At 39.7% G+C, this 18,287-nt stretch overlaps 2 protein-coding genes across 2 annotated transcripts in view; one reads left to right on the top strand and one right to left on the bottom strand.

Moving 5' to 3' along the window:
- The window catches only part of LOC311303616 (uncharacterized protein), a 291,878-nt gene that overhangs the window by 206,590 nt on the left and 67,001 nt on the right, over positions 1-18,287 (bottom strand). The gene's annotated exons all lie outside the window — the stretch shown is intronic.
- LOC311304120 (NACHT, LRR and PYD domains-containing protein 3-like) overlaps positions 1-18,287 on the top strand; it is a gene marked incomplete at its 5' end in the record, with an annotated part of 63,858 nt that overhangs the window by 9,294 nt on the left and 36,277 nt on the right. The window contains 5 exons of the mRNA XM_084430979.1: positions 3,548-3,632; positions 4,822-5,017; positions 5,109-6,939; positions 9,587-9,757; positions 15,962-16,135. Coding sequence (XP_084287105.1) covers positions 3,548-3,632; positions 4,822-5,017; positions 5,109-6,939; positions 9,587-9,757; positions 15,962-16,135 — 2,457 coding nt within the window. The remainder of the gene's footprint in view (positions 1-3,547; positions 3,633-4,821; positions 5,018-5,108; positions 6,940-9,586; positions 9,758-15,961; positions 16,136-18,287) is intronic.

Genomic DNA, 18,287 nt, shown 5'->3' with positions numbered 1-18,287 from the left:
TCTCTTCCCCACTAAAGGCACTATCCCATATAGAAGGGAGGAAATCTGGGTTAGTGAACTGTGGTGAGCAGACCTTTAACAAATTCCGTCGTGTTTTCTCCTTCGCAGCCCTCTGGAACTTGATATATTCTTAGATTATTCCGGCAAAGTCTATTTTGCAAGTCTTCGCATCTACCTGTGAGATCCGCCTCACGTTCCAGTAGATATCGTAGCGCTTTTTCGTGTCTCATCCCAGTCTCCTCAGCAGTACTAATCCGTTCCTCCGTCTCCCCGATTCTGCTCTCCAAACCATTTATTTGGCATTTTAAGTCCTCAACCGAGGTCTCCACTTTTGTCAGTGATATTCTTGTTTGTTTATGCCCCTCTTGATTTTCTTTTCTTAACGATTTCAGTTCTTCCATCACTTCAGTAAGTTTGGAGCACGCGGGCTAGATTTAGCAGGCCTAGGTGATCGTTTCTTATCTTCTCTTTCTCTCGAGTTTTCATTTTTGGAGGTATTCTTGTGTCTCGTTGCTGTACTCATTCTGAAGTCCTAACACTTCCTTTTGAGGGGATGTTAGATGTTCCGTATCCTGGATGACAGCAGGAAGCAACAGAACATCTAACATTTCGCTGGAAACCGCTGCCCCCCGAATCACCAGAGGTGGCGAGGAAGTACAGTGGTTTCATGAGGGTGTCAGGTAGGAGCTGTTTGATTTACATGCCTCGTATCCCGTTGGGGCACACCCCCACAAACCTGGGACAAAACAACCCTCAGGATTTTGTCTTAGGTCTATTATGAGGCTGCAGAGTGCAACGAGCAGGTCCCCAGTTTTTACGAGGGGGAGCGCAACTCGCTACACTCTGCTTTTGAACCCTCCTTAAATGATGATGAGCAAAAAGAAGAGAAGCAAGTGTTTCTTCGGACTTGACCCGTCATCGTATAACCACACACCCCTGCACACACGATAGTCTTAAGGCGTCAAGGGCACAAACATGCACAAAGAATAAGGTTTTCCCCATGTACGAGTAAACGTCATGGAGATCCTCAAGGAGGGCAGTCTAGCTGTAATCCGGCCATTACACGAGTCACCACCTCGAGAACCTATCATAACGAGAGAAGTGTTCGGAGGCAGCTTTAATTCCTCAGAATTAAATGTGGCCAAAGAACAGCCAGACAATATTATATATATATATATATATATATATATATATATATATATATATATATATATATATACACAATACATATAAACACAAACAAAATCAATCAGACAAGCAAACACGGTCTGGATTACAGGCTGTGTTTAAATCTTTCATAAAATCAGCCTGGTATGCCTTTAACACAGCCATGGTGTACAGCGCAGTACCAGCCTGACCGCTTTAAATGCATCTGATAATGTGATCCCAGGGGAGAAAGAGCCTGCGAGCATCTCTCCAATCTGAGGCAGCATCATATAATCGCGTGCCCTCGTACCCGCGATAGTAGAATGGCTCGATGTCGAGGACACAAGACACAAATATTTACAATCTTCATTTATAGACTGTGAGTGTTTTATGGGACTCTTTTTGTTGTGATCAGAGTAATCTGGCCACTGCACGAGCGATCGCCCCAAGCAGTTCTCCTTTTATTATCACGGGAGAAACGCTCGGAGGCGGCAAACTCACGAGATTCAATGTCCTCTACCCAAGCCGAAGAAGCGCCGTGGCACGCTTCGGTAGGCAGGCAAAAGGACATCGCAATCTGGAGAGAGAGCGAGCGATAGGGATGCACCGTCTCTCGCTTCTCAGCCAGATCGACACGCGAGCCCCACAATCATTGTGGGCGCTACCCCTTTGAAATAAACAAAGCGAACGCGAAGCACTTTAACTGTGAACATTCCACTGTGCTCGCAATCATGCTCAAATGCAAGGGCAGCATGCTCTTTCCCCAAACAAACAAAGCAGTAAGTGTGTGTATCCAGTTCTGACATAGGACGAGAACATGGAGGGACACAGCGCTTACTCTGCTGTTCACTCATTTTTAACCGGCTGATTTCTTCTAACTTGAACTCTTTTCACTTGTATCAGGGTTCTCAAGTTTTATCAAAAGCTTGGAGTGAGATCACATGCGGTTAGGGGAGGGGCCCTAATGGAGCCCTGCCCCCGCCCCCCAATTTTACCCATTGTTCATAATTAACCAGCACAAATTGAAATTATAACAATTGGTTAATCTGATAAATGACAGAGCAATTCATCACATCAAATATACTCTTTAATGTTATATTTCAAAATTACAAATATACAAAAATTACCAAAATATAAAAATTGCTCCAAACAGTTTGGAAAAACAAATCTTTTTGCATTTTTAATGTGTCTAGTCGAAAAGGTATAATGATGTATTGTGTGGTGGGACATTGTGAACAAATGACATATTAGAGTATTAAGGTGTGTGTGTGTGTGTGTGTGTGTGTGTGTGTGTTTGTGTGTATGCAATGGCAATGATTAATGTAAGTTATGTTTTGACAGGATATAAAATATTACCCAGAGAGCACTCTGCTTTAATACATGTAGCCCTAATGTAAGAACGACTATTAATACAGTATAATATATAATTTAAAATAAAATGAAGAAATACATCTTCATTCCTTCCCATACCCACTAACATTTCCCTTAGTTTTAGATAACGTAAGCTAGCCAAACTGAGCCAAAGCTTCTGGCCTGGTTGCAAAGTAGTTGTAGAGTTTTTGACTGCATCAATAATAATGTATACGATGGGCTATATAGCCTATATTAAATGTTCTAGCCTAAAAATGTTAGACGAGCTTTCTTCCAACTTACCTTCTCCATCACGACGTGTGTTCGCGCGATGTTGTTGGTTACCTAGTGACGAACGTACAGTGGCCGAGAATGTTCCGTCAACTTCCATGTGTTCGCGCACCTATGTTGCCTAGTAACGAACGCAATCTGGCCGAGATACATGCTGGCGGCAGGAAACTTCACTTTGTGTGCCTGCGGCTCGTACACAACGTTATATATAAAGCTTGCAGGACAACTTGGTTGGCATTGCCTTTTCAGCGTGAGAAATACACGGTGTGGCGTGTGAGCGTGTGAACTGGTTGAATTGCGTGTGTCTCACGGCCAATGCGTGAGACTTGAGAACCCTGCTTGTATGTTGAGATGAGAAAGAGAGAAATCTGCACTCTGCCAGTTTTGAACACTAACTCCTAACAAAGATCTGAAGAGAGTTTTGTAGAGAGAGTGCTTGACACACATACACAGAGCGGTCTGAAAACAAAAGACCTGACGAAGCACCTGTGGCTCATCTATTTATAGCCTTGCATCGTGGGTGCGCGCTGATGACGTCACCGACCGAGGCTATATTACTTCCAGGTCAATTCTATTGACGTGTTTACACACTATATTCACAGCTGGTCACGTTTAAAGACGTTCCCAATGCGCTAAGCAGCGCAGCATCGATTGTAGCTTTTGAAAGGGAACTTAAATTGCTAATGTTTTCTTGTTCTCTGCTAAAAATAATAATACAATTTTGCCTGAAAATGCAGTGTTTTATTTTATTGGCTAACAGGCTTCAATGTGAAACATTAGACTCAGACGTTCAGACTCACAGGAACAACAAGAGTTTCAAAGACAGTCTCCTAGGGATCTTCCAGGTTGGAAAACACATTTTCACACATGTTATATTTATAACAAACAAATAGTTTACTGAACTTTTTTTTGCAAAAATAATAGAATAAAAAATGTAAGAACCCATAATATAATAATCAAAATTTAAAAAGACAAGTGAAGAGTTTCGTTGCAAAACGAGATATATCCATTTGGAGAAATGTTGGTTATTTGACATTATTATTTAAGACATCAACAGTCAAGTTCATTCACAATTTTTTGTACATTAAACTATTACTTGAGCTCAGTGAAGGCCAGGGACACAATATTCTTCAAATCCAGGATATTTTATATTTAATTTTATGTCCATAAATAGTTCATAAATAAGTCAAAAACCATGCCAAAATGCAACATATTTATCTTAACATTGTCAAACATCTTAAATTGGTTAAAAAAACAATACATCATAAATATATGGAATAGTATATACAAAGATTGATTAATAATAATAAGATTCTGAGTTAGTTTTCGCCAGAACATACACAACATTTTTTTTTTTTTTTTGCAAAACGCTATATATCCACCTTAGGCTATATTCTACTAGGCTACTGTAATACCATTAAGAAAAGCTAGTGAATCAATGTTTTGTTTGTGTGTGTGCGTGTGCGTGTGTGTGTGTATACGTGACTGACAGCTCGCCTACAGTATAAACAATTAAATGGTAAACGTTTTTTAGTTAGCCTATTGAATCCTCTTTTTAAAAATATGTTTTTTGTTTTGATATTATCGTTAAATCACTGAGCAAACTCGGAGCACTTCACCGGCGGTGACTCTCTCCTCACGTGACATCCTGAACGTTCTATAGCCTAACCGTTATATCGCACTTTGTAAAGAAACTGGGCTGGCGGATATCGCGTTTTGTGAAAAAATACATTTTGTAGTAGGCTTAAAATGTACATTTTTAAATCTTATTAATGGCAGCAATTCACAAGTAGATTAAGGTACATCTGAACAGTGATTTCCAATAATAAAATCCAAATGTCAAAAAATGATGTTTATCGCGTTTTGCAACCGAACTCTTCAAGTGTTGTTTTTGTATTCTTTGTGTTAAATGGCAGCTGATTGACATGTTTGGTTTTTATCTGGTTTCTTTACAAATATTTTGAATTACTGAATAAATAGTTTTGACCAAATATGATGTGGTTCTGTCTCTTATTTTACTTGCTTTGTTTGTAGGATATTGAGAGCAAAATAATCATATTTCTGAAGAATGAACTGGAAAAGTTTAAGAAAATATTACAAAATGAGAACACACAACACTTTGTGAAGGACTTTAATGAGAATAGATGCAGTATCAAAGCAGCAGCTCTTGATCTCACTCTTCATTACCTGAGAGAGATGAAGCAAGATGAAGCTGCTGATGCTCTAGAAGGTAAGAGTCTGATCATCTGTCTGATTGTCACTTATAAATGGAGGAGAGAAAATTAAGATTAAAACTATCTATTTTCTGTTCCTGTGTTTAGATGAGCTGTTCTTCATTCGTCAGCTGAAATGTGGCCTACAGAAGAAGTATCAATGTGTGTTTGAGGGAATTGCGAAGCAAGGTGACTCCACACTTCTGAATAACATCTACACAGATCTCTATATCACTCAGGGTGGCAGTGAACAGGTCAATACTGAACATGAGGTGAGACAGATTGAAGTTGCTTCCAGGCGTCATGAAGCACAAGAGATACAGGTTGAATGCAAACATTTGTTTGAAGCACCTGAACAAGATGAGGAGATCCAAACTGTACTGACAAAAGGAGTCGCTGGCATCGGGAAATCAGTCTCTGTGCAAAAGTTTGTTCTGGACTGGGCTGAAGGAAAAGAAAATCAAGATATCAGATTCATATTTCCTCTTCCATTCAGAGAGATGAACTTAATGGAGAAAGAAAAGCTGAGTTTAATGGACCTTATAACTCAATTTTTCCCAGAGACAAAAGGACTGAACCTTACAAGAAAGAATCCATTCAAAGTCCTGTTCATCCTGGATGGATTGGATGAATGTCGCTTTCCTCTGAAGTTTGATTGTAATGAGACGTGGCGTGATGTATCGTCACCAGCCTCTCTGGATGTTCTCCTAACGAACCTCATGAAGGGAAATCTGCTTCCTTCTGCTCTCGTCTGGATCACCACCAGACCAGCAGCTGCCAGTAAGATTCCTCCTGACTGTATCGACCGGCTGACAGAGATACGAGGATTCAGTGACGCACAGAAGGAAGAGTACTTCAAAAAAAGATTCACGGATGAGAATCAGGCCAACACAATCATTGATCATGTTAAAAAATCAAAGAGTCTCTTTATCATGTGCCACATCCCAGTCTTCTGCTGGATTTCAGCCACGGTTCTCCAGAACATTCTGGAGGAGAAAAGAAATAATGATGTGAAAAACACTCAGGCTGATGAGATCTCTAAAACACTGCAGGAATCAAACACTGAAGACACTCCCAAGACTCTGACTCAAATGTACACACACTTTCTCCGCTTCCAGATCCAGCAGAGCCGCCGAAAGTATGATGGACAATACACACCAGATGTTTCCTGGGATAAAGACACCATCCTTTCACTGGGGAAACTGGCATTTCATCAGCTGGAAAGAAACAACCTGATCTTCTATGACACAGACCTGGAAGCCTGTGGTATTGACGTCTATAAGGCATCAGTGTACTCAGGCATGTGTACCCAGATCTTTAAGGAGGAAACAGGGATCGTTCTTGGTACCATGTACTGCTTTGTTCACTTGAGCATTCAAGAGTTTATTGCAGCCCTTTATGCACATCTGTTTCTGGACATCAACAAGACAAATATGTTTCTTCACGAGCCTACAGAACAGGAAAACACAAATGAAACCATGATTGATTTTCTCAAGACTGCAGTGGACAAGGCACTCGAGAGTGACAATGGACACCTGGACCTTTTCCTTCGCTTCCTCCTCGGCCTGTCGCTCCAGTCCAATCGACGACTCTTACGAGGTCTGTTAACACGGCAAGACAGCAATGACCAGAGCAACAAGGAAATAGTTCAGTACATCAAGCAGAAATTAGAAGATAATCTTCCAGCAGAGAGATCCATCAATCTGTTCTACTGTCTGAATGAACTGAACGACCAAACTCTGGTGGATGAGATTCAGACCCAGCTTAGCAAAGGAAGTCTCTCATCTGGTGACCTTTCACCTGCCCAGTGGTCTGCTTTGGTCTTTGTGTTGTTGACATCAGAGGAAGAGCTGGAGGAGTTTGAGCTTCAGAAATTCAAGAAATCAGACGAGTGTCTCATCAGATTATTGGCAGTCATCAAAGCCTCCAGAAGAGCTCTGTAAGTCACTTAGTATGTTATGTCATGTTTTGATCTAATCCAGGATATAACAGATTATTTAAAATACATATATTATCAGTTGTTACTTTATATCTCCCAATAAAATTGAATTTTAAATGCTAAATTTCCTACTAGTTTTAGTTCTGTATTTTTAATTGTGATGGGCAAAACATATTGCAATGCAATGGATAGATGATTGAGAGATACAAATAAACGTTTATCAAAACCCTGTTGAATCATATTTGATATACATTTTAACATGTTTTTTCTAAAACAAAATAGTTGTTTTAATCTAATAATTGTAATCTTGAAATATTAATAACTATAAAGAAATTCTTAGTTTGAAGTACTCTTAGGTTTACTTTAATCAGTAAAGATTTTACAGCAAAAAAGAAGAAAAAAGAACCACTGATTTAGAATTAAACTGAAAGGCCTTTTACTTGCTAAAAAGTATGAACTATCAATCAGATGACAGAAGGCATGTAGTAGATTTTCAGCAGTTTTTTTTTTTAAAGTAAAGTTTTTATCAAATTGATCATTTAGAGGCCTTAGACATTAATGTATCAAATATGATGCATTAGGCTTTATAGGGTTGAGTTGGCAGAGGATGAAGCACAACAGTTGTTATCATACAACACACTGGTTTATAGTTATTTTCACTAACTTTCAATATGTAGTTCCCTTCAACTTCTGCTATAAAGCACATATGCTCTTACATAACTTCAATGCTGAAATCATTAAACCCCCAGAATCTCCTCTGCAAGACAAATGTAAAACTCATTGTCATTTATACTATAAATCTTAAAGGCACACTGTGGAGAAATTGTGTTTTTGTCAAACAGCGACCCCTAGAGTCGCTGTGGAATACTTGCACTGTCGTAAATACCCCTCCACCCTCCTACCTCCCACCTCCCACCCTGTACACCGGTACCTGCGTCGGGCATGGAACAGGCACACATTGACTCCGAAGACATGATTATTGCAATTTATTATAATAGTTTGCAAATTGTGCTTGTTTATTTACAACCTCTACGTTAGGCTTATTTATGTCCTGATATTTATGTGAGATATTGAAAACTGTTCTCATGATAATCGCAAGAATCAACGTCAACAGCGTCGTCTGATATCCCTCAGGACTACGTGATAAATACACCTCACAACCCCCGAGTTCAGCTGGCAAACTAGTTCGTGAGGCAAGCTAGGCAATAAAACATAACGCAAAAAACACGTAAGAGAACGAGTGTTTGTAAGTCTGTTAACAGCTCTGATAATCGAAAGTTAGCTAGACATATGTGGACATTTTTGGACTGGTCTAATTGTCAGCAATGGATGAATGAACAGCATCGTAAAAAAATGACATACTACAAGCAAGCGCAACAACATACAACATAGAACGCAAACAAGTTTACAAATAAGAGATTTATTTACTGGCCACTTCATGCGTTTTCTCAGATCGGATAGCTATCTGATTTATCAAAACGATTCCATTTACACCTGGTCACATAAATGTGTTTTTGCGAAACATCACGTCACGACGTTGTGCACGTCACCGAAAGCAACCGATATGAGCTGCATTTTATTGATCATCAGCTAAAATTTCAAAATCAAAGACTGCAATAAGAGAGAGCAGCAACAGCCCTGGTAAGATCATTTCGTTTCTTTACTTTTAATGATGATGATTGTGTGTTAAGTGTCTGCGACTTACTTTCACTTTGATTTGCGATAGTTTGCACGTTGGCTTGATGAATATGCTCAGTTGCTCATCTGCGGTGATGCGTGTTCCAGCGCGTCATCATATCTGGCAATAACATATAGCCTATAACATGCTCTCACACTTTTTTTTAATATTTTTTTAGCATTTTTGGGAGGAGTACAATTTACATATGTGGTTTCAACAACCAGATGCATTTACACTTGTTCAGTTTCGTCTGGAATGCGTCTCAGACCTCCTCCTGAAGTGGTTTGAGTGATCGGATTCAAATCCGTCTCGAATGCGTTTCGGAGGGCATTTACACCTGGTCTTTTCACGATCGGATAGCTATTCGATCTGAGAAAACGCATGAAGTGGCCAGGTGTAAACAGCCCCCATGACAAAAACATACGCACGAAAGCCCGAAAACAAACGCTGGTTGGCCTTTCACGTCCATAGACAGTATATAAACGCTCACGTCCAAATTTGAGGAAGTGGTGGGGGAAGTGACGTATGCCGTAAAGCAGTCGAATTTTGTAGTTCTTTTTGTGCTCGGGTTACTACCCGAACCCCGAAGTTACGTAGTGCCAGTGAAAGCGATACAGACCCCGTCAGGCTATGGCAGACGTGTCATTCAACCTATTGTAAGTCGATGTACCATCACAAGGGTCTTGGAAATATATTATGAAGGTTGAAAAGCTACATAGTGTTGCTTTAACAAAAATATTTTTATTCAAGCATGTCTCATTTAATTCAGCAAATTATTCACTTAATCAGAAATAATATATATAAATTGCTAGTTTTGTCCGTGTGAAGGTCACTCTTCTATCTATCTATTTATCTATCTATCTATATATACTATTTATGTTAAAAATATAAAATAATGGAAAATATATTTAATATTTGTATATAAAAATGTTCCACCTAATTTCGTGATATTAATTATTTGTCATGCAGGCTAAATGATTGTGGCTTAACAAACAAAAGCTGTTCAGCTCTGGCTACAGGTCTTGGATCAGATACCAATCTGAAAGAGCTGAACATGAACAATAATAAACTGCAGGATTCAGGAGTGAAGCTGCTCTGCACTGGACTGAAGAATATAACGTGTAAATTGGAGATACTGAGGTAAGTGGTGTTCCAATAGAAGATATTTTAGATATTCTTTACTTTTAAATAAATTTCAATCATCACAACTCGGAATAGGTTTTTAACATTTTAACGTTTTATTAAGAAAGGGGTCATGATCTGCATTGTTTTATTGTTTTATAATGTTTCCTGTGTTTATAATGTTTATAATAAAAGGCATTTTTCCTACTCTGATTTTTGCCCTCTGATTGGACCTCTGGTTTGAAGGGGTGTGTCTGCTGTGAGACTTCAGTGTAAACGCCCACTGCTGTGATTGGCTAACATATTTGCATATGAAATAAGTAATACAAGTGGAACTCTCTTGAATACTTTTAGCACGCTTTTACAATTACAGCTCTCAAGATTAACTAATCGTGTAAATTGTTGATTAAAGCATTATATATAGATCTATGGCATTATATTTATATAGTGGCATGAAAGGTTGCAGTAATGAGCATGTCGCGCCTCCCCTGTGGCTCTTTGGCGCGCCCCACCTATTGAAAACCGCTGTCCTATAGAATTAAACTAAAAGCAAACAAAAATAACCCAGCCTTCTCTCCTTTTTCCTACTCCCTCCCTCCCTCCCCCTCTCTCTCTCTCCCCCCCTCTCTCTCTCTCTCTCTCTCTCTCTCTCTCTCTCTGAGCGGGTGTTGGGAGTGAGTGGGCAGAGTAAGTGTGCATGAGTGGAAGAGAATTAATTAATTTTTCTTTTTCTATCTTTTGGGGTTTGTTTGTGTAAATCTTTTGTTTGGCAAGCATATTGTTGAGCAAGTAGAGACTGACTGAAAACGCTGTCGATCAGTGAAAATCTGGTCGATATGGCAGCGTCTCAAAGTTTGGATAACTTAATGTGGAGGCATGGCATTAAAATCATCCCTGCGGAGCGTTGTTCTGTTGAGGACTGCACAATTGCAGTAGCCATCACCCTCCACGCTACGCTGAGCCACCTCGAACACTCAGGCAGCTATGTAAGACTACTCTTCATAGATTTTAGCTCAGCCTTCAACACTATAATCCCGGACATTCTGATTAAAAAACTTTTGGGCTTACACCTCCCCCCCTCCACCTGTGCTTGGATTAAAGACTTTCTCTCCAACAGACTACAACAAGTGAGACTTGGTCACCATCTCTCCTCCCCCCTTACACTTAGCACTGGCTCCCCCCAAGGCTGTGTGCTGAGCCCACTCTTGTACACACTCTACACTTCTGACTGCTCCCCCTCCCACCCTTCCAACCTCATCATAAAATTTGCAGATGACACCACGGTGGTCGGTCTCATTTCAGGTGGTGATGAGACAGAGTACAGAGACGAGGTCCAGCAACTGTTAACCTGGTGCTCATCAAACAACCTATTGCTGAACACAATAAAAACCAAAGAAATCATCATAGACTTCAGACGAAACAGCACAGCCCACGCCCCACTCCTCCTGAACGGTGAATGCGTGGAAAGGGTCTCATCTTTTAAATTCTTGGGAGTAAACATTTCTGAAGATCTCTCTTGGTCCACAAACACTAAAGCAATTACAAAAAAGGCCCAGCAGCGACTACATTTCCTGAGGATTCTCAGGAAAAACCATCTTGAACAGAAGCTGCTGGTGTCCTTTTACCGGTCAATCATTGAAAGTGTACTCACTTTTTGCATTACAGCATGGTATGCGGGATGTTCGGTGGCAGACAGGAGGGCTCTGCAGAGGGTCATAGGCTCAGCCCAAAAAACCATAGGTTGTCCTCTTCCTTCCCTGGAAGAGCTTGCCAACTCACGCTGCCTCAACCGGACCAGATCCATTGTTAAAGACATTACACACCCCGCTCACCTCCTGTTCAACCTGCTTCCCTCTGGCAGACGCTATAGGTCAATGAAAGCTCGCACTGCTAGATTAACAAATAGTTTTTTCCCCTGGGCAATACGTTCACTGAACATAAAATTAACCCTGTGAAACATTATATTACCTCTAGGGATGATCTCATTGGCAAATAATCTATTTGTATTTTTATTTTGCTGAAACTTGCTGCTATGCTGAAAATTGCTGCTATTTTACACGTGTGTGGGAGTGTGTGGGGAGAGAAAAGTGAGAGTGCAATGTATGAAAGGGATGGGGGATGTTTGTTTGTTTAATATATATATATATTAAGTAGCGCATTTTATTTTATTTATTTTATTAATTATTTATCTTTTAAAAGCACTGATCTAGAGCAGCACTTGTAATTTCGTTGTGTCAATACACTGTATTTATGCAATGACAAATAAAGCTTGAATTGAATTGAATTGAAGTAGTTGGATACTCTATTTTTCTCTACACTTTAAAAAAAAATCACTACAGCACTATTCATTATAGCTGCAGACAATATGCTAATGAGGTTGTAGTGAAAGGGATTGTCGTTAATGATGTGTTTACCCCGGTAATGCCTTTGGTCCAGCCGGCTAAAAGGACTCCAAAGGACTTCAAATGTACCGCCATTTATCAAAGATGATATAACTGAAAGGGAACATGGTCAAATTGTATCTAAAATCAGGAAGATCACATTAAGGGCTGCAGGTCACCTCAGCTGAAACATGTGGTTTTATTTAGAAGACAGACACACATGATTCTAAAAAATGAAAATGAGGAGCTAAATAAAGCCATGAAATTTAAGGTGGACAGCTATGATTATGTGTTCTATGTAACTTTTTTGAGATATTGAGTTTTTGCATTCCATTCGACTGTGTAGAAAGAACCTTTTTATTTTCTAAATAAAAAGTTCCAAAATGTACACAACTTAAAGGGTTATTCACCCAAAAATGAAAATTCTGTCAGTAATTACTCACCCTCATGTTGTTCCAACCCCGTAAGACCTTCGTTCGTCTTCGGAACACAAATTAAGATATTTTTGATTAAATCTGAGAGCTGGCTCACTCATCCATAGGCTTCTAAGACATTATAACTTGCTGGCCCAGAAAATGTATTAAAGACATCGTTAATATAGTCCAGGTTACTCCAGTGGCTCAATCTTAAGTTTATAAAGCGACGAGAATACTTTTTGTGCGCTAAAACCCCCCAAAATAACGACTTTATTCCACTATTTATTTCCTTCTCTCTGGGTCTTCTGTGTTATACGTCACACGCATCACACACATGACCAGCGTCGGCCAATAGTGAGCCTACGTGTGACCAGCGTGTGACGTACAACACAGATGCACTGCGCAGTTATACTACGTGAAAAGACTCGAGGCCCAGAGAGAAGGAAATTAATTATTAGTTTTATATTAAATATATTATAGTACACCTGTATGACTTCTCATTTTCCTTTTTGAAGTACTTTTTGAACTCCATTATTGAGCCGAGTTTTGACTGAAAATAGTCTACTGTTTATGACTGTGCAAGACAGATGGATTCTGGGCCAGGCTTGACTGAGCATGCTTCAGACTTGTGGTGTGAGCGGAGCGAAATTGGAGCCGGAAATCAAACACATTTCATGTGTTGCGTGATATCTCTGCGCCCCAGTAGCAGTGCTTCGCCTGTGCTTCCCCCTAATATAGTACTGCCTAGGACATCGCCTAGTGTTAATCTGCATCGCTATTTGTACTCGTTGTGAAAACGCAGGCCACAAGAAGTAATTAGGTGTTTTTTTGTTTTGTTTTTTATCACTTTTACTCAGGACATGCTAGCTGGCAACAAAGGATTCCATTCATTATGCTAAGCTAAGCTAAGCTAGCGCCGACCCTGTCAAACTAAAACAATGCATGCACTGAGACAAAAATGCATTTGCCCACCTATCTAAATGTAGGAAAGAAGGTGAATAAGCCCTATTTCAAAAAACGGTGGAGTGTTCCTTTAAGCGAGTCATTGTGTCATTTATTCAAACGACTCGTTCAAACGGGTGATTCATCAAGAATAAAGTAGTCGTTCATGATAGAGTTCTCAACGGGTCGGGTTCGGGTCGAAAATATAATCAAATGACTCGGGTCGGGTCGGACCTTGGGCTTAATCTTTTCCGCTCAGTAAATAAAAAAAAATAAAAAAAATTTAATCATTGCTGCTGTTCACCATAAAGAAAGTCTGGCTGCTGCGTGTAACGTGCATCATGGAGAGGGGCGGGGGCAGACCTGACGCCGCTGCGTGCACGGCACGACTTTAGCCTGGAGAGAAGATGATGGAGTTGGTGAAAAGTAAACTTGCTGCAGGTGAATTCACCGTCGCTACTACAGCCTATTTATATATTTAAAGCTTATTGTTTCAGTTGTTTTTATTGTTAAAAGGCGTGAACATTAAAGGCTGATTTGAATTCCCGTCTGCTGGTCATGATAATACGTGTATGAGAAAAAAAAAATCAGACACGGCGTCGGGCTGCGGGCCGGGTTCGGGCATATAATTCATGTTGATGTGTCGGGTTACATCGGGTCCGGGCTTTAAAAGCCACGGACCGGGTCGGGTCGGGTTGTAATTTTCAGGCCTGTTTAGAACTCTAGTTCATGAATGGGTCATTGAATCTTTGACTCAATCTGATTCGTTCAAAAAGCTGAATCATTCAGTAATGAAAACACGATTGACTGTGAGATGCGTTCTGTTTCTGCTGTGATCTTTGTTTGGACTGGAATTATTGTCACATCTAAAATGTAAGTGACTTATTAATTACTTGTTTATTGAACTGTCGAAATCAGTGTTACATTTGCAGTCGTGATGGTATTCAGCACTTGGTCGTGTGGTGTTGCTGAACTGTATCATGTTATAAATATAAAACTCGAGAGGCTGCGAGAGCCTAAACAGCACAACCTTGTTAGCGTCAGTACATTATGTAGATTACTATTGATCATTATCATTGTATCATATTCATAATCGATCATTATCGTTTCATGTTATGCAATTAGGTTGATCTCATTTGAGCCCCCCTGAAAAAATGTAATGCCCGTCCGTGAATTTTGTTGTTTGGGGAGGTTTTGAGGTAGTCCTACTATGATATTAGACTACATAGCCTATAATAAAATGAATTTTCAAACCTGAACCAAACATATTTTTATTCAAAGATCAACAGTCTGTCATTAATCTTTAGTCTGCCACAAAAAAACAACAACATTAAAATCATGAACTCAAATGTCATTGTGACCAAAAAAAAAAAAGACTGTTGTAACAGTGCGTAAATCAGACATTTCAGGCTATATAGCCTAACACTAATAAGCCTTATGCCAAAATTATTATAATGACGAAATTGTCGGTCATTAAATAAGAAAACTAAATAATTGTGTAGATGATTATCAATGCATTTCAATTCGCGCCTACGGTATCTTTGTAGAACTTCAAAAAAAGAAAAAGAAAGATGCTACAGCCAATGAGCAGCCGGCGGGGGCTGGCTGCAGGACGACTCAACTTCCACGGACAGTTTTTAATGTTTTATCAGACAATAACTACTCAAGAATTTGCTTTAGTATAATTTTCGGGACAATTAGGGCCGGATTCGGGATTCAGGACAACAGCTTCGATTTCGGGACTGTCCCGAATTTTTTGGGACGTCTGGTCACCCTAGAGGAGACACACATCTCACTGTGTTCGCTGTTTGAGCTCTTCAGATCGCATAATTCAGTGGAAAATAAATAGAAATATTATTCTGTATGACGAAATATTTTGTAATCATGTGAAGATAAATCTTTATTTCTCCAAATATGCGCACCATTGGACTAATAGCCCTGGCGGATGCTGTATATTGCATGTGTGTGAACACAAATAAACCGGAGAAGACGTGAATGAATGCTTTATGAGTGATGATTTCTATTCAAAATAACGAACGTTACGGATTAATTATTTTGCACTCCTGGCATAAATTAAGAAATGAATGTCACTGCAAACCAGTTTAATCATATACAGTGGTCAAATATGGAAGCTGGAGTCTTAAACCTTTCTAATGATGCTCAGTTTGTCCAGATCAAGTAAGAGTGATGTTTTAACGAGTAATGAATGTTGAACAGCAGTAATCTGGGGCCGTCTGAGATCTTTGACGAGAAAGGGGTTAAAAAAAGTTTAAATGAGGATTGTAACATTTTATTTAATAATTTGCTAAATTTATGTGAATTTATGAATGTTTTTTTGTGGATATATATGGGTTTTTCTTTTTTTGTAAATGTAAAGGATGTGTTAAGGTTAAATATTGTTTGAGGTATGTCTGTACAGTGTAATTATAAATGAAGGTGTGTTAAAGCTCTCTCTCTCTCTCTCTCTCTCTCTGCTAATGTAGGTTAAGCGGGTGTCGTATGACAGGTGAAGGTTGTTCTGCTCTGACTTCAGCTCTGAGATCAAACCCATCACACCTGAGAGAGCTGGACCTGAGCTGGAATACACTAGGAGAGTCTGGAGTGAAAAACCTCAGTGATCTACTGATGAACCCACAATTCAAGCTGGAGAAACTACAGTGAGTATCATTATACTGTACAGCAGTTACAGTGAGATTAAAGTTTACTGTTTAGTTTAAGTTACACCGATTATACCGTAGGATTGCATCTTCTGGGCTCTCATTTATAAAACTGTGTGTAGGATCCTTACTAAAAGTGTACATGTGCACAAAAGACAAAAAGGGCATATATATATAATCTTCACTTATAAAACCGTGCGTACGCCAGAACCTGCGCAAAACTCCCCATCGGTGACACCAAACTGCTCCATCTCAGATGTGCGTTCGCTCGGCTCAGAGTTTGTGTGCAGGTGCGCAAATTTTCCTGTCAAGTTTGTTTTTATAAATCACTATTTATACGTCGGAAGTGTCGTACGGCTCTTTCAGGGCCTGTTTGTGCAACGGTTATAAATGAGGCCCCTGGCCTTTGCCATTGGTCATTGATGAATGCACAAAACGTGCAAATTAATAAAAACATTATAAACTCTACAAAATAGTGGTGCAACGGATCATCATTGATCCGTGATCCGTTCGGATCAATATCTTCGGTTCGGCACACACGTGATCCGCGGATTGATTTATGAAAAAAAAAAGTTGTGCGCATGTTCAGTCCACACACAGCGTGGTCATGGCGAGCGGAGGAACGGAGGAGCTTGAACGCCCCGCGTCATTTAAATCCCCTGTATGGGAGCATTTTGGCTTCCCTGTCAAATATAATGATAAAGGAAAGAGGTTAGTGGATAAAACCGTGAAACAAGAAAGCCATATGACAGTGGAAACACATCAAGCATGGCCACGCATTTGAAGCGACATCACCCCGGTGTTTCACTGACAGGAGTGAAAACGAAGGCTGCTCAACAACCGCTTATCACCGCGGCATTTACTGTAAGCAGCCCCTTGCTGCACAATCAGACCGGGCTAAAGCCATCACAAACACTATCGGTGTGTTTATAGGTGCAGACATGAGGCCATATTCGGTTGTTTAAAACGAGGGCTTTAAACACATGCTGAAAGTGCTTGAGCCACGTTACGACATACGACATCCCGTCGCGCACCCACTTCAGCGAAAAGGTTTTTTATTAATGGTCATTGGTCCATGTTTAAAGGAAGGAGATATGCCTTTTTATGTTGCACTTTAAGTTGTTTTTCATTAATTATGAATTTTTATTAATTATGTTAAAAAGAAGATATTATGCCTTGTGCACTTTAAGTTGATTTTATATATTTTAATTTAATAATTTAAAAGTGTTAATAAACAAAAAGACAAAACTTATGTTTATTTGTCTTTTTTTTTTTTTTTTTTTGCTGATCCGAAAAATTATCCGATCCGTGAGTTTTTTGATCCGTTGCACCCCTACTACAAAACGATACACAATTGTAGTTTAAAGGGTAACTAAACCCTAAACCAACTTTTTTTAGGTAATGATCTGTAAGAATGGGGCTTTATTAGTGCTTTTCATTGATTCAAGTAATTTTTTTGACATTTGTGTTTAAAGTATTTAAATTTTACTAAATATGGTGTAAAAACGTCTGAGTGCTGCCCTCTTCAGGTTGAACAGTGGCTACTGCAGTTGAATTTTCCTATTGGAAGTTGTGGTACACTCTGATGTCAGAGTGTACCAGCTAACCACGCCCCTGCCTGCAGAGAGATACGTCTCAGATGCACGCCCCCTCTCCACTGGGCTCTGCCTACTTTTCCAGCATTTTTCAAATATTGCCAGTGGGTGGAGTCAGGCTCTGACCAGGGGTTTAGTTACCCTTTAAGTGTTAACCTGCCGAGAAACGAGGAGTGTGAACTAAAATGATCCGATCCACACGCATGCCCGGGAAACTCATGAATATTCATGTAGGCTCCGCCCACTGCCTCTACAGATGCACAACTCACTTTTGCTCCACATTTGACATTGATAAATGGTGCAAAATGGAGAGCGCGCGAAACTTGTCACTTGTAAGCGAAAACCAGTGTTTGAGACTCGTAGCAGCAGATTCAAGCAGTTGTAGTTATGTGCTTGTGTTTGTGCTAGAAAAATATACAAGACATTTGTGAGAAAATATTCTACAAGTGTGCAACTCTCATCGGATGAATTCACACACTGATTTGCGGATGAGCAAAACTTCTCCGTGACTTCACATTTTTTAATGCAGGTGTGTAAATGCGTTTTGCACCATATTC

This window comes from Rutilus rutilus, assembly GCF_951802725.1.
Source record: "Rutilus rutilus genome assembly, chromosome: 14".
Taxonomy (NCBI): Eukaryota; Metazoa; Chordata; class Actinopteri; order Cypriniformes; family Leuciscidae; genus Rutilus; species Rutilus rutilus.
This window is presented reverse-complemented; position numbering and strand designations above follow the sequence as displayed.